This window comes from Falco biarmicus, chromosome 13 (genome assembly GCF_023638135.1).
Source record: "Falco biarmicus isolate bFalBia1 chromosome 13, bFalBia1.pri, whole genome shotgun sequence".
NCBI lineage: Eukaryota > Metazoa > Chordata > Aves > Falconiformes > Falconidae > Falco > Falco biarmicus.
Genome location: NC_079300.1, coordinates 22,751,487 through 22,776,104, shown reverse-complemented (window position 1 = coordinate 22,776,104; position 24,618 = coordinate 22,751,487). Strand labels below are relative to the sequence as shown.

The 24,618-nt window shown below is 36.7% G+C and overlaps 1 protein-coding gene across 1 annotated transcript in view; it reads left to right on the top strand.

Moving 5' to 3' along the window:
- CLSTN2 (calsyntenin 2) overlaps positions 1 to 24,618 on the top strand; it is a 389,890-nt gene that overhangs the window by 147,351 nt on the left and 217,921 nt on the right. The window contains exon 2 of the mRNA XM_056359073.1: positions 11,691 to 11,813. Coding sequence (XP_056215048.1) covers positions 11,691 to 11,813 — 123 coding nt within the window. The remainder of the gene's footprint in view (positions 1 to 11,690; positions 11,814 to 24,618) is intronic.

Below are 24,618 nucleotides of genomic sequence, written 5' to 3'. Positions count from 1 at the left end.
ATGTAGTATTTTTATGAAAAGCAGGATGTCTCTAAGCTTGACATAGTGATTATATAGCCTGTTGTTGTGGTTAAACCCCAGTCAGCAACCAAGCCCCACACAGCTGCTCGCTCAATCCCTGCCACGTCAGGATGGGGAGAGAATCAAAAGAATATCAGTGAGAAAACTTGTGGGTTGAGATAAAGACAGTTTAATAGGGAAGGCGAAAGCTGCACACACAAGCAAAGCCAAACAAGGAATTCATCCACCACTGCCCATGGGCAGGCGGGTGTTGAGCCATCCCCAGCAAAGCCGGGCGCCATCGTGTGTGACGGGTACTTGGGAAGACCAACGCCATCACTCTGAACGCGTCTGTCTTCCTTGTTCTTCCCCCAGTTTATATGTACTCAGCATGACATCCTATGGTATGGAATATCCCTTTGGCTAGTTTGGGTCAGCTGTCCTGGCTGTTCCCCCTCCCAATTTCTTGTACCCCTCCAGCTTTCTCACCAGTAGGGCCTAAGAAACTGAAAAGTCCTTGACGTAGCCTGAAAACTACTTAGCAACAACTAAAAACATCAATATATTATCAACATTATTCTCACACCAAATCCAAAACACAGCACTGCACCAGCTACTAAGAAGAAAATTAACTATCCCAGCCAAAACCAGGACACTGCTGTAACTACACGCGTTATTCTGTCTGGATAGCTGAAACACATAGGTCTGGACTATTAGAATTTCTGGAACACCCACGTTCCTATTGATTTTTTGGGGAGACAGATTATTATTTGTTTTGGACTGTGTAGAAGCTTCAGTCAAGGACCACAAACCAGTAAGAGGCACTCTATAAAAGTGAGAGGAAGTTGGACCCTGTCCCAAAACCCTGCTGTTCTTTAGAAGAAAATAGACAATCTATAACAAATTACCATCATGGATACAACCACATTGCAGTGATACCAAACCCAATGACACTCCTTCATTATCTTTATCCTCCCTGTGCGTTATTGACTACATTTCTGCTTTCTGCTGTGATTGAGAGAGACAACACCATCAATTACCATCTGCATTGTGCATTCATGTTTGTTAGTAAAAGTTATGTAATCATAATTTTATTAATGTATAGGATCATGTAATAAATGCCAATCTTTTAAGGCATATTCTGGGGAGAGTTTTGGGATGAGGATGGACAGTCATTTAATATATTTAGTTTGAGGTACATTTCAGTTTAAGAGACATCTGAACAGAAAATATGGAAATACTTGCCAATGGGCTTTATTCTCAGTTTCTCTATAGTACACTTCTGCCTACACTGTTGGGAGTTATTTTTACACTTAATTGTTTAATATGTGGGTTTTGATACATGAATATTAGACAGGATGTCCTAATGTGAAACTCTGTGATTTGTATATAACAGATGTATACCATGTTACATGTGGACAACTTGCAGTGTAACAGTGATTCTGGCATATGTAGTCTGTTTGTGGTTTAACAATAATCCTAAAATGGTACAAGATGTCCCGAGGTTGCGCGTACTGTAAAGTTTTCTTATGCTCCCAACCTCTGTTTCTGTGCATGTTCACATCTTTCCCTTAACCTTTCAGTTTCACAAGCCTTTGCTCACATAAATGTGTCTAGAACTTATCAGTATCTCAGTTTCTTGCACTTTTCCTATTTTTTACTCTTTTCTTAAAGTATTTGAATTTCTTGATTTTCATCAGGGAATAAAGCGTGTCTTTCGGTAATGCAGTTGCTCTTCCAAAAACATAGGTAATTTGGGAAGAGTGGTGGCCATAATACAGAAAAAGATCCCTGTCTCCTTCAGGGTGACAGCCTGGGGCCCCATATCCCTGGATTAAGTAAAGGACAGGTAATTTGAAGCAATACCTGCCCTTCATGTAATCAGGTTCTGTCTACTGGAATATTCTTCAGCCTCTGCTATATGGAAATCTGTAATTTTGAACAAATAATGGAGAGGTGAACATCAATATTTTAAAAACAACCCAAACTACTCCTTTAAAATCCATGGCATTGTGATTTAGCTCATTTCCCAAGATTTCCAAGTGTGTAGGCTTATGTGTAGGAGCATGTGATTTTAGTGAGATTATATTTGTGATAACACTCGAGTCTTTGCTATCAAAATAGTGTGGCACAAAATTTTATAAAGGCTACAGTTTCTTAAGATTTTTTTCATTTAACCTCATAATCTAATAGTGGTTTTAACTTTGAATTTTTCAAAATACCATTCTCAACTGCACAGTAGTGCTGAAGTTCTTGAGACATAATTGCATAAAACTAAGTTACTCTAGAAGTTTAATTATTGAAACTTCAACTTAAGTTACTATTTGCAAAGAAAAACTGTTGCTAACCTGAATGGTAAGGTGCTGAAAAACTAGTACCATTGAAAACTGCTCAGCAGATGCTAAAATGTCTAGTGTTCTGTAATAGTTACAGTGTTCATTTTAGAGATGTCATAATTGAGACCATTCATAGGAAGAAATGCCAGCAGTTGGAGTTCCCTGGTTTTAGTATTTCAGGCAATCAGACAGGCATTATACGTGCAAATTTTTGCTTTAGTTAAACAGGACATCCTGCAGATCTGGTAACTCCTCAGTGAGGTCTCTCTTTGGTGCTGTTAGGGGATTACTCTTGATTTTCTGCGTAATCATTGGGTGTATTTATATATATTTTTTATTTCCTATGGCAACACACGGCTTAGATAAAAATGCTTACTAGTGATCTGTATGTTCCTCAGCATTGATTTAAATGTCTGGATTATTTACAAGATACTGATATCCAGTCCATGAAACAACTTTGCTGGAATCCCTGGTCAGTTAGTATCATCTGAATAAAAACTCTTCAGAGGACATTTCTTCATTGTTGATTTAAGGAATGACGACTAGAATCAGATTTATTTAAAATGTGTGCTGTAAATTCTCATAATGGAAAAATAAATTTATGTTCTGAACAGCTTTCAGTCCAAACAAAAAAAAAATGTAAGGAAAAAAAGCACGTAGGGATTGAGTAGCTTCATGTAGTGAACATGGATTTATTAAATATTAACAAAAGTTAAATGAAATTATAGAAGGGATAAATATTGTGACTCTCAGGCTTTTATGTATTTTTAAATGAGAATGAGGCTTCTCATAAGAAATTAGTGTTGAATTAAAGGTCAGCATTGGTAAGCAAGAGGAATGAAATGGTTTTAGACTACAGCTAAACACATAGGAAAACATAGCCTCATTTGTTTGACATTTTTCTGTCCTTGTGATGTGAATAAAAACATTTTTATGCTGTTAGATTTCCCCAAGATTTTTAATTGCATGGAATTCATGTGTGAGGACACAGTCTGATGTGTGCTATTGAGGTTCCCATCACTAGGTGTGGGACAGGCTCATCATCTAATTCTGATTTTGTTTCTTTATATATAGTACACAGGCAATTTCTTGGTCTGAACATTGAGGCATGTAGGTAGTTCAGAATTCAGAATTCTCTGTAGTCTGTTTCTTATGATCAATATCAATGGATAAATTTATAAGGACTGGGCATCTTGAGATGAAATCTGGTTTTTTTTTTAGTAAGAATAACTTGTAAGCTTAGAGACAGTTTAAGGCACAGTGAGCAAAACTACGTGGTCTGTTACTTAAAAGATAACAATGAGGAACAGCGTGATATTTTATTATTATATGCATATTTAAATTCAGAATGTGCCTTTCAGAAATATGGATCAAAAGTAAAAGTGCTGCTAAAGTTTTACATATCAGTATTGTGAGTAGATTTTTATGAAATTTGCAGCTAGAGTGTTTTTCCTGATCAGTACAGGTCTGGGTTTACCAAAGCATTCAGTAAGGTTCTGTTAAATGTTTAAGATTGATTTCGTCAGCATTAAAAATATCTTCTCCACTCAAGACTAAAAAATTACAAGAGAATCAAGCGTATTTATAGCTACGTAAACTTCTAAGCAGGTCAGAATAAATATTTTAGAAATGCCCAGTAGGTTGCTGCCTAATATTATCAAGACCATTAGACAAGGCACTTGATGCTTTTGGTCAAATAAGCTTGTAGTAAGATGAGCTACTAGCAAAGGAGTCCTCTCCCTCAGATTTCCCCCTTTTTGAATGTAAGAACAAATTGTGCTAATGGAAATTCTCATTATTGAAAGGTCTTCCCTTGGGGGCCAGATAGTACGTTTATGGAAGAAGACTTTCTTCTGCAGCCTATTTTGTGCAGAGTGGTTTTGTGTTGAGCAGTATGATCAATGCTAACTTATCTGTAGGATCTCCACTGAGTAATTTATTGTTGCTGAGGTGCACTGCTTGTAATGCATTCCTTAGTTAAAATGTTCTCCAAAGAGTTCACATCTCATAATCACGTATCATAAATCACATAAATTCTGCTTAAACTGAACTTAGTGTCGAAACTCACATTGCCATAATTGGGGCAGGAATTTCATATTATTATTTTATGTAAAAGCACATAAAGCATTATGATTTGAAGTTATCTATCTAAAAGTAGACCCTGAACATAACTGCTGGCTTTTCAGTAATGCAGACAATGGCATCACATGGAGACCTAAGCACGTGAGACACAGGAATAATTTTTTTCTTTACAATTGGTCTTGGACAAAACTATATAAAATGTGTTTTATATGCAAAAGTTTCAGGAAGTTTCCTGTTACTTTTGTATGTAGCATTCTATTTTATACTGGTATAGGCACTCTTGTTTTTTCACTCAGTCTGAGAAAGATTTAATCCTGTAAAATGCAAACATTTATTTGCTTCTCCTACTTTCCAGCCATTTTCAGTTTCTGTTTCTAGCTTAGTTTCTTTTCCCTTAAAATGCATTTATCCATGCCCTTCTTTTCTCTGCCTTCCAGAGGAAGACTTAAATTCTTTACCAGACTTCTAATCCTCATTTCTTTAGTGACCTAAACCCCCAAATCGGCCTGTCTTCTGCAATCTGTTCTTTGCTGCTACTCTGAGATTTCAGGTTTTGTTCTGTCTTTGGTTTCTAGCCCTGGCCCATATAGGAGCAGGCCACGCAGGAAATCCAGGTTTGCATCTCTGGTCATATCTTGGAGGAATGGAGGTCTGCTGTGTTATGGAGTTACATGTGCATATAGTCATGTGTATGAACTATGTAAACAGGACTTGCTTACTGAAAACACAATCTTTGAAATATTCCAGTTATCAGTACTGGAGTTACTGGAGGTGCTAGCAAATTTCTGTTAAAGGTATGAGTTTTCAAAACTTCTGGCTTGATCATCTAAGAGTGAAAATGGCACGTTTGTAAATCAAAATCATCCTCTGACCTCGCTGTTTTCCCATTTAAAGTTTTTACTTCTCCATCCAAAGCCCAGGGCTGTTAAAACTATCCAGAGAAAAGGCCACTGGATTTCAACAATGGACAAGTTCCTTTTTTCAGTAGCCTTTTGTTTTTCTGAAATACCTGAAGCAATGAGCCGGAACTCTGGCCCTTGCTGACCCTGCAAGTCTTACTGTGGCATTTACCCAGCAAAGTGTCCCCCCGAAGGAGGAGCGGACTGCCAAACCAATGGCATCCAGATCTGGGGAGGAGGTTTTTTTCAGCTGTAATGATGTTGCATTGCAGAAGTCGGTATGTCGTCTGCATCATTAGGATATTTATGTTATGCAGTATCCTCCTAAACGGGCATTAGAAGCATTCTTTTTCTTTCCTGTGCGAGGGAAGGAGTTGTTACTTGTAGTGCAGACTGTGTAAGGCCTGACATTCGCTCTCTTACTTTACACAGAAGTGAACGGGATGTCATGCATATGTTTAAAACGCTTCCTAAGCATCTTCAGTTTGGCTGGTTTTTAGGGCAGGCCTTTGACACTTAGAAAGACAGGATTCCAGCAGGCTGAGCTGAAAATCATTGAAATTAGTGGTGAAAGGACTTAGAGCTGAACCAAGTGGTAAGAAAGCCTAAGTTTTCTGTTAATTCTACCGGAATCAACAACCTCTTTAAGACAGATAGAGATAACATATTATCAGTACATTTAAATGGCAAATAGATCCATTATGCTGTTTTGGAAAAAAAAGAAAGAAAGAAACCACTCTCATAAAGCAATTCCTAACCCTTATAATTTGCTACCTCAAGTTGTAACTTCCTAAAATTTAGAAATCAGCAGTTAAATCAACTTGACAGTATTGACTCTGCCCTAGTATCGGCAGTTAAAGCTTCTAATGTTCACTTTTTCCCTTTCATAGTTGTTTTATAATGTGTTATTTTTGGATCAGTGCCATTTATGAAGTATTTTAAGTCAGAAATCAGCTGAATCTTGGAAATGCCATTATACTGTATTCCTTGTACACATGCTGCTTTCCACCCACTCCCACCGCCCCAAACGAGTGTCTATCCTGGGTTATAGAAAAGATGATGTCTTTCCTCATGAGATGATGTCCTCATACATTTTGTCTGTATTGTGGACTGGTTATAATATTATTTCTGCACTGACAAATTGCACCTCTGTTCACAGGCATTGAGACTTGGAAGACTTAATTTATAGAGTATGATTGCATTCAGAAAGCCCTGCAAATGTCTTGCAGTCTGATAAAGCAGGCAGTTGTTTTAACGTTGTAGGCATTACAGACGCAGAGGTCTGTGTACCTATAGCCATACTCATAGGAAAGGGCTTTTTGGTATGTATTGCCAAAGAGCATGGGATGGGAGGTCGTTGATTTTACTTTTATTTTTTTTTTCCTACTGCTGATGTATCCATGTCTTGTCAGTGATTTTGTTCTGTGTTTCTGCTGCGGAGCTTCTCCTAGGCCATTAGGTGCAGGTGTGAAGTGCTTGGATGCAGTCATAGTTTGTAGGGGAGTTTGGTGTGAGGGGTTGGTGGGTTTTTTTACCGTGTATCGGGTGGCAGGTAGCAGTGTGGGGTTTTGAGCATGCAATCTGGAAGGGGTAAAACCCAGGGCATCGTGCATAGGGTGGGAAAAGGCACTGAAGTAGATGGTAGGAGTTCAGGATATTTTGGGGGTTCTAAGCTTCTGGCGTTTGCTGTATGAATTTTGCTATATTTTGGGGCTTGTCCTTGAACTGACTTCAAGACAACATTCCTGGGGGCATGAGATTTCCTGCAGACTCTACAGAATGAGTTTGTTTTTATTTTGCCTTTTTCTACTCCATTGTTTTACGTGCCAAGTGCATTTGCAGATGGAACACAGAGTGGCAGTTTGCTAGCAAGATGGTTTAATTGCATCCAAAGGCTTGTATTCACAAGCTTTAGTGAGACAGACTATGTAAATGCAGTGTAAATGGTGCATACAAATTTTAATGAATTGACCTCTAGCTCTAATAAAAGGAAAAGATTAATTGCTTTATCGTAGATGCTACAGTTTATTTAAATTATGATTTTATATGTGTGACTAATAAATTACAGGAATAGAAACAAGTATTTTTTAAAAAACACCCAGAGCATAGGTATATTTCATCTGTACATCTTAACTAAATATGTGCATGAACTCATGAAAGCATTGCACTGATTTTAGCTTTTAGCCAGCTAGACAAATGCAAGGGAAAAGGTAAACAATAAATGCTTTCAAAGAAGATCCTTTGTAAAAGAGACAAATTATTTTCATTTTTAATATGTACACTGCAACTTACAACACCTTAAGAGGTTAAAGAATTTTCTGTGTAGCTCTTTTCTGCTGAGTATCCCAGCTTGTTCACTTTTTTGAGTTTTGCTTCCTATACAGTACTCTGCTCTCATAGTTCTGAAAATTCACATACAAATTTGTATTTAGATTTCTTCCACTATTTTTAGCAAATGCAAATAAAAAAATGTAGTTTGCCTATCACTTTCTTTTATAGAATGTTAATTTAAGCACTGCTGAGAAATATTAAAGTATTTTAACCATTTGTGCCGCTTCCATTTCAACAAAAAAATAAAACTTTTCCCACCTTAAAGTTTATGGACATTCTGAAAATGTACATGTTAATCTTCAAGAGATTCTAATAAACACCTTATATAATGGAAATTACATAGTTTCTTAAATAATGTGAATTTTGGTGTGGTGGTTTTTGTGTTTTTTTGTTGTTGTTTTTTATTATTACTATTTATTTTTCTATTTAAACATACAGTTTCACATAGTCTAAAGACAGCGTCATAAACCTTCTTCGTTCTGGTATTTAAATAAATACAGTGTGGCATTACTGTGTCTTTGGAAACCTGACCTGAAATGTGATTGGTTTTGATGTAACTGAGAAAAGAACGCAACTTTAACATAGTTTGGGGGCATTTTCAACTAAATGTGGATTGAAACAAAAAAGCATAACTGTATATATTTACATTAGGGTCTTTAGGTTCTAACCAATCATAGTCAAAAAAAAGAAATGGTTTTTCCCCCCCCCCCCCATATATGCTTTTGGGTATCTGTCAAAAAGGTAAAGGTCTTACAAAAAATCTACTTGGTTCATGGGGTTTCTGTAATTTTCTGTCAATATTCTATATATGTTGTCTAAAATAGAAATTATTCCCCTGAACATGAATACAGCCTGGATCTAAATGCCTGCTAGTCTATCTCAAACAGATTTGGTTTTGTACAGTAATAAAAGTAATCATTTGAAGGTCAGGGTAAAAGGAAATACTGATTCAGTTACAGGAGGTCATGTTCTGAGGTGCAGGTCCTGCTCCAAGGCAGAGGAATTAGTGGCTAAGTTGCAGGTGATGTTTTTACTTGAATGCATTAATATTATAAAAGTAGGGAAAGCAGGTAAGGGGGGACAAGAATGCTCTTAAAGAGGGCACAACTGGAAGAATATGTAATCTATATTTCAAAATACGTACTTCTCAAATATCTTGGAATTTCAATCAATAGCTAGAATAAACCGGGACAAAACACTTTTGATTATTTTTTTTTAATTCTATTTGTTTTAAAGATGCTGCATAGGGATAGGAAAATATCAGAGGTTTATGAGAGGTGTGTTGACCTGTGGGTAAATACTGATTTGAACCAGTCTAATATTTTGTAGCTGACCTTTTGCCTTGGAGGAAGAAATGCAAAGTATTCATTAATCATGTTATATTTGCAAGTGATCTTTTTAGATTCTAGTATCTTATTAAATCCTGTGTGGTGGTGTGTGCATTTAGTAAGAGTTTCTATGTTAACATTTTGGCAACCTTTAGCAGAGAAAATATAAACAAGCCCCCCAACCAGAACACCAGCTACTAATCATGGTGTTAGAGATGAATAATTTTAATGATGTGAAAATATTTCAATAATTCTTAATACTGGTCTCTTAAGGTCTAGGCCTAAATTGTAGAACTTGTTCCTAATATACTTTCTTCTCTTCCCAACTAATTTCGTTTAAGGAATTATGTTGCTGTCACTCATTTAACTGTTGTTATTGCTCATGGAACATTAATGGAAAAAAGATAAGGCTAGTAGAACTGCAGTCAATGTATACTGGGACTGTTTCTTAAGTGAAAGTGTCATCAAAACTCTTCTAAGAGGAAAGGGGTTGGGGGGCCTCTTTTTTTTGTTTATTTTGGCTTTTTGGGGGGGTTGTGGAGGTGGTTTTTTTGGTTGCTTAGTGGTGGATTTTTGGGGGTTTTGCTTGTTCATTTTTGTGAGAGCTCAATTAACAGAACCAGAAGGAAGGGAATGCTGGACTTGGCACTTTTAGTTGCAGAAGGAGTTCCCTTTTCTTGAAGAATCCTATTTGCTAGTTCATTATTGTTAAACTGTAAGTGCCTTCAATCAAGAGATCACCTTTTGTTTTGTACAGCATGTGTCAGTCAAAGCCTTTGAGTCATGTCAGAGTACCAGTGCAGCATATTGATGTGTCTGGATGTTCAGGCAATTCACGTATTCAAATAACTGATACAGAATGCTTTTAACTGTCCTGCAAACTGGAATCCCAAATGGCGTACAAAGCTCTGAAATTGCATCTATCACTTCTCATATTTCAACATTGACAAGACTTTTGGCCTTCATTCTATTACCTCAACTCACCATCTCTCCTCTAGTCGTACAGTCATTACAAGATGAAGAGATTTGAGTTCCTTATTTTCCATTTTACCTTCATCTGACACATCCCCAGTTTAATCTTCCCATTGCTTAGTCAGTGCAAAAATGGACAAAACCACTGTGAAGATAAATATGTTTTCTTCTGAAAGCATATATATTGCAACATCTAAATGAACTCAAAGTTGTCATATTAGTGGTTTGAATTCAAAGTAATTACACTTTACAAGGACATCTGATCATTTTTCCTGAGTCCACAATTTCCTAATGATTTAACAAAGAAACAAGAAAGACAAAGAATGAACTTCAGTTTGCCATAAACATGTTTGCTTTTTCCAAATAGCCAGTGATCAAAAGAACTTGTTAATTGTCCAGCTCTTCTGCTGGGGTGAGCGCCCTCTCTGTTGTTTTATTGCTGCTTCCTTCACACAGAAGAAACCTTGTGGAAGAAGCTTGAAACTCGTTCTAGTCTGGGAGTTTTACAGAAGACAGGGCAGGAAAGAGTTTAGGGGGGTGTGTGTGTGTGTGTCTGTATTGTGTTTGCCTTTATAGTGGCGTTATTTTAAATAATCCCATCTGGTTCAATTTTATTTTGCTTTCAATGTCAACCTTCCATCTTTTGAGGTGAATTCTGTTACTTCACCAGATGTTTTCCTCAGCATCTGGCACATACAGCTAAATAATATGTACAAAAATCACCTTGCATCTGGACTTAGTGAAAATATGGTAGATATTCCTTAAGCGCAGTGTTCCCTCATGCCTGGGGCGGTACATTCTTCAAATTGCAATTTGTTTAGGCTAGCACCATTGTATTACTTACGTAGGAGTTCCAAAAACCTAACATCCAAATTGTGGCTGCGGGAACAGAATGCTATTTATAAGCATAGCAAAGCTAAGCCTCTTACAAAATAAAAAGGAAGAGAAAAACGTGTCTTCATACTGTCCAATGAATAGGAGGTGGTTCATGAGAAGGATGCACATTGAAATGGTTCAGGAGTAAGACAATCTGATGATACCGTGGTATGTCCCCTACTTTAAAAGTGTCTTTTTGTGTAATCTTCCGCTCTACTTCAACACCAGACATCCTAATGTTCAACAGCTGTATTTGAAGGACAGATTTTTCAGAAAATATTAAGATCCTATATAAGCATAACTAAAGCTGGTTAAATGGGAAAGAGGTGGTGGCTTTTATCAGAGTGATTAAAATGTAGAAGTTTATTTTTTGTCTACAATGTACAGAACACAAAAGTAATTTCAGGTATTTTTCAAAAAAAATAAAATGAGAAGTTGACTGAGAGTCCGATGTTCTCACCTGCTTTTCTGCTTGCCTTTGTATCTTGAAAAGAGTTGTTTCTCTGGAAGTCATTTCTCTTGCATCAGTTTTGCAGCTGAAAGCAATTCCTTCAAAAGTGTCTAATTATGTCTGACAGTTGGGAAGACATTAAAAATATTTTGAAAATCGGCTTTTTATTTTGGTGTCTTAATTGGACAGATGTCTTTAAGTGTTTGGTTTCTTATCAACGACTTGCAGTACAATACATATATCATTTTGGTTCAGTGTTTGACTGTTTATAAAGTACTTCAGGATCTTGTCAGTGGCTTTTGAGTAATAACATTAATGTTGGTTGTATGTCAAATAATTGCTTTTTAAAGATAAAATGAGCTAAATGGATGTAAACCACAAATCAAATTAATTAGGCATACTGTTTCTTTTCTAGTGAACAAACACAAGCCCTGGATTGAGACTTCGTACCATGGGATCATAACTGAAAACAATGACACTGTAATTTTGGATCCTCCCCTTGTTGCTTTGGATAAAGATGCACCTGTTCCCTTTGCAGGTAGGAACATGCGTTAACAGCAGCATTTGAGCTTATGGATTGCATTATGAAGTTACTAGCATTTGTAAGGCATGAATTTGCAGTGCAGAGATAACGTAATCTGAAGGACTGTTTAGTATCTGAGGACTTAGGACTTGACCGCTGGCCCGTAGACCTTGAAATGAGGTCTCTTTTGCAATGAATGTGCTGCTCATTTGCTGTGAAGCAGAAGTGATAATAGAGAGCATAATACAGCAGGTTTCCGCTATTAACATTTTTAATGAAAACACGAGAATTGGATAATTCAATTTTGATTTGCTTTTATAGAAATGAATCATTATAGTTGCCTAAAGTAAGAATACATAGTTAATTTTGTTTAAAAAATAACAGCCCTTCCTTTTTCTCTTCCTATTCTGTTCCCTGGCTATGGACAAAATATGTGACAAATATTTGAAGTTGCTCAAATCTTATGTTACTCTGTTAGTACTCTATAACTGTCAAGACTTGGACAGAAAATATAGTGGAGGTGTTGAAGATTTTTGCTTAGATTGCTGTATGATAGATGTATGTCATATAGAAGTTTTTACTTGTATTAAGTCTATTTTTCCTGATACTTATTCTGTCATGAGTTCCGTAAGCAGAAAAGAGTACTTTTGCATGTGAAGCAAGTTTTCGCTTAAATTCCCTGTTCCATTAAAAATATTTTTTGAAGAAAAGGGATAATATTAAGGCTTGATAGCTGTTCTGAAGATCCTAAAAAGATGCAGCTGTTAAAAAAGATTATATTGTTTTATGTTACATTATTGTGGAATACAGTCATGTTCGGTAAGCAGTAAGTCAAAATATTTGGTCCAAATAGCAATTTACAGCATCGTATAAGAATTGTTATTAGCCTTTTTCACCAAACACATATACTGGCATAAACTCATGCCCTGCAAAACAGGGATTCACAAATGTTTTTTATGTATTGAGCACCATTTCAGTATCAAGATTGGCTTGTCACTCCTGGTGCCCCATGGTTCTTGGTTGCACAGAACACTTCTTTCTCAACCATATATGCACCAGAGATGTTCAGTGTGAGGGGTACTCAACTAAATTTAGTCAGAGGTAAAAGCCTCAAATAGCATATATGTATGGATACAGCAACCTCAGCATGAAACATTTCTGTCTGCTGATCAGTTCCTATGGCACTGACTTGCTTGTTAATAGAGGCATAATCAACGTCCATTCAGAGGTAAGTAGACAGCCTCTAACTGCGAGGTGCTAATTATAATCAGAGTAGGTTCATACTTCATACAAAGATGCTCAGCATAAGGTGTCCTTATCTCTGTTACTAGTTTTTGAAAGGAAAGCTTACTTATTTCCAAATTATTTTTTTAATGCATTCATCAAGAGACAAATATATGTTAAAACAAAGAAAAAGTGCAGAATGAGAGTTTGAATGGTAAGCTGTTATTCATAATGTATTTTAGTACCCTTTTTTCTTATAATGGTAACTTTCACATAGGCATGCAATTCATTCTTTCAAAAGTTTGTACAAAACAGTAATGTAAACTTAGATGAAATCCTTGCTAAAGTAAACCTCTCTGTGAGATCTTCAGGTGCAGTTATTTAGGTACGAAGATTGATTCCTAGTGAAAAAAATGCCCTTTTCATTTTGGGGGGATTTTTCAGTTCCTATGAATGTTTCATCTCATATTTGCTTCTTTCACTTGCATTCCCTTGGGATGCTTGCTGGGATGTTAATCACATGTGCTGTTTCCACTGATAGTTTTACAAACACTTTACTGACTGGACATTTGCTAGCCTGATTATTTTCCTCAGTTTTTACGCTGGGACAATCAACATGTTTTCCATGAATTAGTAATTTGCTTGTGTAGAGAATCATCCTTTGAAATACTGAACTTACACAGAGGCTTTGGCTTTTGTGATAAAGATTATATTAGATGGTAGTTTTAATTTAGTTTCTTCATTTATTGATTTGAATTATTTATATCTTAAGAAGTGTTATGGATTTTAGGAGGGGAAATACTTGGTGTGTATTCCCTGATATTAGTAGTTCATTTCCAGGTAATATTGTACATTTATTCTCATGGTCTGCAGTCCAGACGTGATATTATGATACTGATTGAACCCTTAATTCCCTTGAAGGGCCTGGGTTCCCTGCCTGTTTGGAAAAAAACCTATATTTTTTTTAAGACTTGCCTTTTTAAATTGTTGGAGTAAGTTCTTATTTCTGTTTTAAATTTCTGCTTTAATATCATGTAGTTTTATTTCACTTCATAAATTCATTAATTTTATTATAGAGCTTTAGGGAAAATTCAATTTGTGTAATGCATTTAGTAGGAGAAAACTGAAAATAGATACAGCTAAAAATTAAAAATATTTAGTAGCTGTACATTTAATTGCATTGTGATGTGGATTTTCCTCTATGGCCGTATTTTGTTTTAGTGGGGAAAACTTATTCTACATTATAATATATCAGTCTTCAATTGTACCAGATAATCAGAGCTCCAACAGTTCCTTTCTCATCACCCTATTAATATTTTTGGTTATTTGTCCAACTATTGTTGAAAAAAATATTAAAACGTAGCCTTTCGAAACATTTTCCATTGTTTTGCTTTTTTTTTTTTTTTAAATGTACCTAGATTTAAGAATATATTGGGGCAGTTTCTGACATGTGCTTAGATATCTACTTATATCTCCTTGAATGAACTATATTAAGACTAAAGGTACATGGTTTCTTCCTGTGGAACTACAGCTGTTGCAACAGCTTACCAGCAGATTGTTGGCTGTTCCATCAGTATTTATGTTAGCTTATGTCTATTTTTTTTAATTCAAAAAAATGACATCAGTGTGTATTTGACTTTAAAGAAAACAAACCACAAAACCAAACAAAAGAACTCCTCAAACAAACCAAACCCAAACACAAAACCCCAGCCCAGCTGCTATATATCCTTTCAGTTTTCATACGGGTGTAAGTCCTGTAGAAACAAAACTGAACTAACGGCAAGAAAACTCTCAAGTTAACTACCAGCTTGATGTTCCTGGAGAATGCCTGTATAGCTGCGTAGCTAGATGTTATGTGGACAGTGTAATCTTCAAGCTTTTTAAAATTTCTTCCTTTTTCAGTGGTCGTCTTCCATCAGTGACAGGCTGAGAAAAATTTACGGGGTTTATCATTGAAAGGGGGGACAGGTTACAGTAGGTGAAATGCATCCCAATTTCATACAGATATTTACTAATTTATATCTATATATTCCATGTTTATATCTGTATCTTGCTATTGAGGGTCTAGTTATTCTGGAAACATGCATAACTTCTGGAAGTAAGGGTAGGTATCCTTATATTCATGGCCAAGGCAAGGAGAGCTTCAGAAAGGAGGTGCATCAGTGTCAAGCTAGAACGTATGTCATGTCAAACCAAGCATGCTGGGGCCATGCATTGGAGACTATAGACCTCGCTGAGGTTTTGCTTCCAAATTGTCTGTTATGCTTTATAAAACAAAGTTGGTGTTGAGGTCTGGGCTATCTGTAGATAGGCTGGCACTGCAGTCTCTAGGGTTATGATGACAAGACGTGCTCCGCTAATTGCAGATACCAGCGGTTAATGAGGTTGCACTGTTCTTTCTGTGCAGGGAGGCACAGCAGCACTGGCCTGAAGGAACCAGGAAGGGCTTTTGGTGCCACTCACTATAAAAGCTCCCAGTTCAGTACGAAGAGCCTGGAAGTGGGGCAGGTTTTCCCACTCAGAGCTGTGTATTATCAGGGATGCTTTGAGCAACGTATGCATCACCTTGCTTCTGTTAATTGCCATAGTGCACAGGTAGTTTATGCATTTTATATTTTTCACCTGAGCAAATAATCTTTCACCTAATAACTACTTCATTAGGAAGCACAAAGGCAGAACTAAGCTATTAAGGTGCATTTGGTATTCAATGGCTTTTATCTGCCCTCAGTACTTGGGTTTTTTTTCAATACCCATTCTCATGTTCTCATATTTTTTAGTTTAAATGTGAGTTGTAGCATAGATCTACTCCAAACTATAAGCAGTATTTTTGTTTTCTCTTCTGGAAACTTTAACATTGTTCCTAATACCTGTGCCTTTTTTCCTCTCCGTGGCTACTAAGGTAAGTCTTTTATTAACTGTCTTGTCAACCCCTTCTAGTAGTACACACATTATGGTGCACGTCAAACCCCTATTCATGGAGCGGTCACCAGAGAAAATTACTATAATCTGCACTTTTTCCCCCTCACCTGTATCCAATGTCTAAACACAAGAGTGATGACAGGAGAAAAAAGAATCTGTGCAGTTATGCTCTCAACAGGTCTGCGTTTCCAGGAAGGACTAATGAGAGACTAACAAGACTAAATGTGCCTGTGAAAGTGCTGGCTGTCAAATGTGATCAGCCTATTTCATAACTGGAGCATGAAGACTTTCACAAGATTGTAATGAATGGTCTTTGCTATCTCTTTATCGTATGAGTTTACTGCGAATTGGTGCAATAATTGGAGAATATGTAAAATCATGGTTCTTAAAATTGCCATGGTATGAAGATAGTTCACTTTCTTTTTTTCATGCAAGTACATTATTCAGACCTATAGCTTTGACGGAAAGCTTGGAAATACCATTGCAAATGGTTAAGTGCAGGAAGTCATACAAATAGTTTTCCAATACTGTTGATCTTTAAAATAAAACTCACCATAGTAGTCTGGAGCAAACAAAAATCCCCCCAAAACATGAAGAAACTGCAAGGGTTATGCCTTCCATCCTTCTCTCAAACAGTGTTGTGTAGGTGCAGTGTGGGCTTATTTATTATCTAATTTAGGGAAATCCATTGGAGAAATCTCTCTGTAAAAATAAATATAGTAAAATCCACCCAAAAGAAGGAATTTAACTTTAATTAGACTTGCACCAACCTGCAGGGTCTGCCGTACAAGTCGGCTCTCACATGCTTTTACAGACTGGAAGTTGCTTCAGTGCTTTGACTTTCAGGCTTAGGAGTGGCTTGGCTTAGAAACAAGGTGAGATCAACTGAATCAATTTGACAGTGTTCTGTTTCTGTGGTAGTAAGAAGCCCTCACAAAATGCTGTAGGAGTTTGGAAGGGTATTTGGAAGGGACATCTGTCTGCGTTTCAGTAACAGCAGCTCCGTTTCATCAGCAATGTTGTGCTACAATAGATCTGAAAGGAACTTTAGGATGTCTCCAGTCCATCCTCCTGCCTAAGGCAGGACCCATTATACCTGTGTCATTCCTGATAAATAGTTTTCTGTCCTAATCTTAAAGATCTGTAGTGACAGAGATGCAACAGCTTCCCTGGGCTATCTATTCTATGCTTCACCATACTCACTGTTTCTTACGATGCTTCACCTGAACTTTCTGTACCGCAATTTTAGCCCATTAGTTTTTGTTCTATCTACCGTGGCTAGGCAGAGCAGATGATTCCCATTCTTTTTTGCAGCAACAGCCTTTTATGTTACTCCCTAAAAGCACGGTGAGCATCTTAAACAGCACAGGGGTGGGGGGGCAGCGCGGCAGCTTCAGCTGTCCATTGCATTATTGATACAGACCTGGAGCAGAGAAACGGGAGGCAACGGTGAGAGGACATATGCCCTTTTCACCTTGAAAGTGAAAAGCCCAACTCTTCACCGTGTCACCAGTATTAGCCTGTTAAGCTTGCATTTGAGTGCAACGTGTGGCACCAAGGTTAAGCTGGATAATTTCACCACAGTGAGTTGGGCCCATTAAATCTTAAGTTGCTTTTATGCTCTTGATAGATTTACAGATAGCCTTTTTAAAAAAGGTCAGATGTGTGTCTTCCTGGCTCCACACAGACAGGTACTCTGTATCTCAGAAGCAGTTGCAACCTTTGTAAATGAAATCCCAGTCCGACTTCATTTTGGCTGTGCTAAAACCACTGTGAAGGATAAAGAGATAATAAAACCAGCCAAGAAGAATGTCTGAATATTCACTAAACTACAAGCTGCATCCACAAATTCTCCCAAATCATCTTTGTTATTTTAGTAGTTCAGAGGAGCGTGTACTCTCAGCCGTACAGCAGCAAATCCAGTAGTTGTCAGTCGACTTACACCCAGGGGCTGCACGCAAAATCCTATTTCACTGCTTCAAACTGTGAAGCTGTCTAGCCGTGTTTGTTTGTTGTTATTGATAAGCAGTGGCATTAATAACAGAAACAATCTTTTTGGTAGAACATTAAAAATATGGAAATTATTTTTCAACTTGTGACTCTGAATGTTAACCTTTTTAACTCACTGTCAGCCAGACTTAAAACACGCTGTCAGTTTGTGATGCCCAGCATTCATTGGTGTTAAATACTTCACTGTGAAAATGATGCAGAACCAAAAAATCTGAACTGTAAGTGAAGCCATGCAGTATTGCAGTTCTTTATAATAAATCACCTTCTGATTTTTTGAACTTCTGCTTTTGAAGTTTACATTCATTAATGTAGCTTAATTAATTAAGACTGTAGCCTCTAAAGGCAAAAGAAAGAATCTCTTAATTGTGATCATAACCTCAGGTAGAATAAAAGATTGGCAATAGCACAGTCAATCCCGGAGATGCTGGCTTTGACCTAAGCACTGCTGCTCGTCATCCAGCAAAATAGAGTTATAAATGCTCAGGCTTCAGATTAAGAATGGACCAAAAAAATCACTCTGACAGTGACCTCTGTTGGTTGATCCCTGAAGTTTAGGGATGAAGGGTTTGTGGGTTTTGTGTTGGTTTTTTTGTTTTGTTTTTTGTTCTTGAAGTTTTTGCCAATTAAGTTCAATTGCTTTTCTTAGTCATTTTGACAGTAGTGAAATAAAAGTAGGCAACGTTAATGTCTCGGAAGAAGACGAAAGGTTCAAGAATTCAGACTGTTCTAATAGAGCTTTTAGCAGCTGCAGAGTGGTCTGTCATTGCAGGAAGTGGTTAGGAAGAAAATTAGACTTTAATGCGTGGACAGTGAATGTAAGATGCTTCTGGCAGACAAAAGCAGTAATGAATGAGAATGCTGAGATAAACTTTATTGCACCTAAATATGCTAAATTACCCGAAGCCAGAAAAAAAGCAAGTAAAGTAACCAGCTAATTATGGTTTGATGATATTCACTTGGGCTTTTAGACTATTTATGGAAAATAGTGATGTGAAATAAATTGGAACAGTTTTGGATAGTTTTCTTTATAAATAAGGCTTGATCTTTGGAAAATTAGGGCAGAATATTACTGTGGATATGCAAACATACACATGCGGACAGGGACAGAATCTGGCATTTTATTGTGCTGAAGTAAATTACTACCTAATTAAAAAACTGTTTAATTAAAACAGTTTGTAACTGAAGTTGTCACGAAAATAGTCAGTTGTTAAAGTTTTGGAATGTTTGGAACACTATAGATAAACCTAAATGGGAAGTACTGGATTTGCTAACCTATAGGTCCCAAAACTGGTAGCTGCTAGTATGCTCTGACTATGGATGTAGATTTTGTGCCACATGCCTTTGAAACTAATGAAGGCTTGCCATATGAGTAGCATTACATTTAATTAAGAATACAAACTCTAACAACTTATTGATGTTGAGCTTTCAAAAAAAAAAAAAAAAAAGAAAAGAAGAAGACGCTACCAATGCATAGAATTGTTCCATTCAAAGTAGCAAAGTTCTGTGCCAAATTCAGATTTATTGTAGGAATTATTGTTATTCAGCAGCCCTGTCCATGGCAGGGGAAACGGAGACGTGTGCTTTCTTAGACTTTCCTGCTAGTTTGTTAAAAACCTTCAGCTTCACCTTTAAGATCCTGATTGTTGTGACAGATAGAAATGCAATAGAGAGTCATTGACAATTCTGGAAGACAATTGTTTTATTTGAACTGAATCCAGAATCAAATAAAAAAACTCCAATAAACTAAAATTCAATATTGTAGGAATGATAAACTCTTCCTTAACCAGATCTATTTATATCAGACAAATTTTATAGGGAATTTAAAAAGAATAAAAGTCTATGCTTATCCATTTTATTCTTTGATATTATACTGTTAGTTATAAGAATATTTGTGGGTTTGACCCAAAAACTATTTTACTTTTTGCAAAAATTGGTCAGGCTTTTTTCTTCCACAATCATTGAAGGCGAATAATGAATTTTGCTTTTACTTGCAAAGCTAAATATTCACTCAATATTTTTTTCTAAACAATAAAAACAATAAATTTTTTTCTAAATGCTTCTGCTAATGCTTTATTAATGGGATTTCAAAGCTTGTTCTAAATATTACTTTATTTACAAAAAAATACTTATGTGACTGTTAGAAAGTGAAGTGAAAGCATCAATAGATGTTTTTGATTTATCGGCAATTCTTGGTTGATTAAAATATTGGCACTGTATCTCAACAGACTTGTGAAGGTGATACAGGCTACATAAAACGTTGCTAATAAACACCTTTTTAGAGACATTTCTAAGATATAGTAAATCTTGAATTGGTAGAACTAAACTCAGTGATACTGTAGTAATTTGTCCCATGTGCTGATGGTCCATCATGTAAGGATATAGCTGCATGGAGTGACACCAAGCAATGTGATTATCCGGTTGTATTTGTGTATTTTTTTATAGTGTGAACAACGTACCTGATTCTGCAATTATGATATAAAGTAATTTATTTCCATGACCTATGTCAGTTAATTTTCAATAAAACATTTTCAGAGCTGCAGGAACTAATTTATGTTGTTGAGGTAGTACTTAAATAATTCTTTTCTGCAATGGAATGTTTTGGAGTAAATCAAGACATTAACTTGATTTTGAGATGTAAGTTTTGCTATGTAGGTAAGGACAGATTCTACATACTTCAGCAGTTCTCTAAAATCAGTACTGTTTCCTCAGCTATGAGTTTTGAATTCTGACTTAGAGGAAGGACAGCGTCGTAGAAGTACACACTATTTTCCCTTCTGTGATGTTAAGTGACTTCAGGCACTTTAAAATGGGACTTCTGTGATCCAACTACACTCCCAAATTGACAGAACAGATTTGCCAGCTAACTTACAATTTTTATTTAAGGAATTACTATTATTATTAGAATTACAATTTGGTAGTTTCAGTCTGATGCTGATTTGCAGCACGTGTGTAGTTTAGGTAAAGAAAAGCGTTGCCTCTGAATCTTCTGTGATAAAAAGAACGAGGAGTAATTCTCTTATGATGCTGAGGAGTAATTCTCTTATGATGGTGTGAGTGGTATGTTGAGGGCTGCCCTAGGTTTAAACAGTCTCGTATCTTCTTAAAATCAGTGCTTGCCAAAGATGTGTAAGCAGGTGAAAAGTGTGACAAAACTCTGCTGTAGTTAGACCTCTTTGTCATTATGCTTGCAGTAATAATTGCTTAGGTTTTTACAATTTCAAGTACAAATAAATATTTTAAAACATCTATTGATATAAATATCATCTTTTGAAAAATGGTGACAGCAGGCATAACTCAACGGCATGAAGCTGGACAGTGAAGAAGTTGAAACAAGCAGGAATGATACCCGTGTTACAGTTTTTTTTCTTGTTGCATAGTTTGTTTCTCTTCATTATTTTTTATCCAAAAAGTAGAAAACTTGACCTGTCCATGTTTGCTTGCAAAGGGTATGTCAACCTGGGAATTCAAAATCTGTGGCCATCTTTATTTCTGGTACTACAATAGCATAAAGGACTCTCAGAGGGAGGCTGAAAGAAGTAGTGTGAAGATGCAGGGGAAAGAATAAACAATTATTCTGAGTCAAATAGTACAATTTCCACTCTAGTATCTCTCTTCACGCTTTCATTCCTTCCATGGTCTGTCCATTAATTCAATTACATCTACCTCCTTCACATAACTATTTCCTTCATTGTGTGTGTTCCTATGTTGTCATATTCTTAGGTGGATGATAGATTTTTTAAAAAAATCATTTGTGAAGGCATGAAGTGTTATTTATGCAGACCTAGAAAAATAATTTGTAATATTGTGAAGTGTTAATGACATAACAAGTGGACTTGGAATTTTCACCACTTAGAAGTTTACTGCAACAAAATGGGCACTGCAGAATTCCAGTTTTCTTTAAAAATAAAATTAATAGGCTAAACTGGTTGGGAAAATACCATGTTAAAATATATTCCTCAAAATGGAACTCTTTCAGTTAGTGTAAGGCAGCAGACTTTTGCAGTTTACTTGAAATGGTTTTTAAATATTAAAAAATATCAAAAGAACAGCCTAAATAGGTAATTATTTAATCTTTAGAGTTTCTTTTGCTTATTAGTCAGCAATTCTCTTATGGAAAGAACAGTTGAAAACCCCTACTTTATATCTGCTGCTTTCCTCTCACAGGTGAAAAAGTTATTTTTCTGGACTAGAATAAACTCTCTCAATAGCCTGTAAGTGCTGTTGCTCCCTTCGCTTGCTGGGGTAGCCTAAAAAAATGCATGTGATACTGCTTTTATGAAGCAAGATGGGGAAGGAGAATACAAAGAATTCAAACTCTGGAGAGGTGTTTTAGGATATTGATTTTCTACTCAATTCTCCTGCTTCTGGCTGTGTGAAGTGGATCGAACCAATTTTTTCTCTTGGCCTAGGGTTTCCTCCACTGTCCTTTTTTTTTCCTGTTTAGAATATTAAAAAAAAAAACCCCAAACCTAAGTGCTTTTATCTTAGTGACTGTGCAGCACTGAATGGTCTCCTTGTGCAACATCAAGCACAAGGAGGATTTGCTGGTCTCAGCTGTCCCTATTTTCTGTTCCATAATCTTTTATGGTATAGGTATGTAGTATGTTTATAGTAGGTGCAACAGCTGGATTAGTGTGGGTGTTGAACCTGAGCTAACAATCCTGCTAGAGCCATACATCAGTGTGGTTACAGAGCTCTGTCTCTATGGCTGTCACAGCAGCAGTTAATGTGGATGCATTGCTGAGACAGACATTGCGGAGTTAGATATAAGACATGAAGGGAAAGTACTGGCAAATACTTTCTCCAGTTTGGAGTGGGGAAAAGAAGGGGAGAAAATGTGTTCTTCCAAAAAGGTTGAAGAGTGTCAATACAGGATGTGTCGAGTAGACATGTTGACAGTTGATATTTCTCAAAATTAAAAATAAATTTTTGACTGTTTAGTCTTGAGTTTCTGTTTTGTGAAGACGAAATTTACTAAAGAAAGTTGGAATAAGCTAGATGTGCTTGTCATTTAATAGATCTGTATTTGTTCTTGGCCATTATAGATTTTAATATCAAGAGAAAAAATATCTGATTATTTATGATGAAAACGTAACACATGATGTAAAGGACCAGGTATTTTCTTAATTGTGTTACATGCATGGAGAAGTGTCACTGAGATGTTGTGAACAGTACTGATCCCACTGAGGTACAGTGAGGCAGGAAGAAGTTGTGAGAAATATAGTTAAGAATTTGCAGGATTTTCTAAGGAGTCATATTGAGAACAACAGGGCTATGTAACATCTAGGATTTGCTGGGCTTTCGTTCTGCTGGAATTTTGTTATATTAGGTTTCAAGGGACTTAAAAAGATTAATTGCCTGCGTTTTCAGATATCTGCTAATCCAGAGAGGCTGGATGACTTTGATGTAGCTGCAACATGTGGAAATGCAAAACACGGTCAAGTACATCTGATGTGTTCAGTTGTCAGGATCCTTATGTCAGCTGTAACACAGTCAATTCAAGCACTGGGCACAAGAAGGAGCTTGGCACAAAGGAGGTGTAGGTTGCCTTTTTTTCCTAAGTGATAGGCCTCTACTATTTTTTGTGGTGTTGCATCTTGCATTTACTGCCTGTATAAAAGGTATGTCAGGTTGGTTTAATAAACTAAATTCTTCTCTCATTAGGTATTCTGCTACACAAAATACGTACCCATTTCATTCAGGTAATTGGCCTTTACGGGTAAAATATAGTAGATAACTAGACTCTTGAAGTAAGATTATTTTTTTTTCTCTTTTACTATTTTTATATTTTGAAGCTTTGTTTATTTGTATGCTGTTCTGTTTATTCCACCTTTCCTGAATGAAATCAGTTCTTTAGCTGCACTGTGGAAATTTAGTACAACATGAAATTCCAGGGAGAGAGACAAAATGGAAGTCAACTCATGGCCATAGTGATCACAATTTATTTGTATTTGTAAAATTGAACCTAAATGTTAAACCACAGAAAGAAATGGGCCTGCTTTTAAATAAAAGTCATCCTAGTGAGACTGCTGAGGGGACTGGGGCACTTGCCCTTGAGGAGAAGCTGAGGGAATGGCTTTGTTCAGCCTGGATAACAGACAGTTTGTGGGGAACGAACAGTATAGCCCCCTGACACCTTTGAGGAGGGGACTGAGAAGATGGAGCCAGGCTCTTCATGGTGGGAGGAGGAGAGGCAACAGATAGGAATTGAAACAGGGGTTCAGACTGCATATAAGGCAGAACTTTTTCACCAGGACAGTCAAAGGTTGGATCAGGATGCTTAGACAGACTAAGCCACCTTAAGAGGTTTTCAGGACCCAACTGGGTAGAGCCCTGGGTAACCTGAGTTCATAGCTGCCCCTGCTTTGAGCAGGACATTGGCCCAGAGAACTGAAGTCCCCTCCACCCTGAACTGTCTATGAATCCTGTGATTTTTATGATGTTGGAACGTTTCTTTCAGAAATTAAATTGCAAAAGATGTGGTGGGTGGGAGGACACATGAGCTGCTTGTAATGCTATATCAGAAAGATGCTCCACTCGCTTTCTATGGGTTTGAAGTGGGTGACTGTGCTGACAATGACAAGGCCATTCGATAAGGGAAAGGAGACAGGACCTCTGGAGCAGTGACGTGGCTGAAGTCAGCTAGCAACGTTCTTTATCTGCGTAT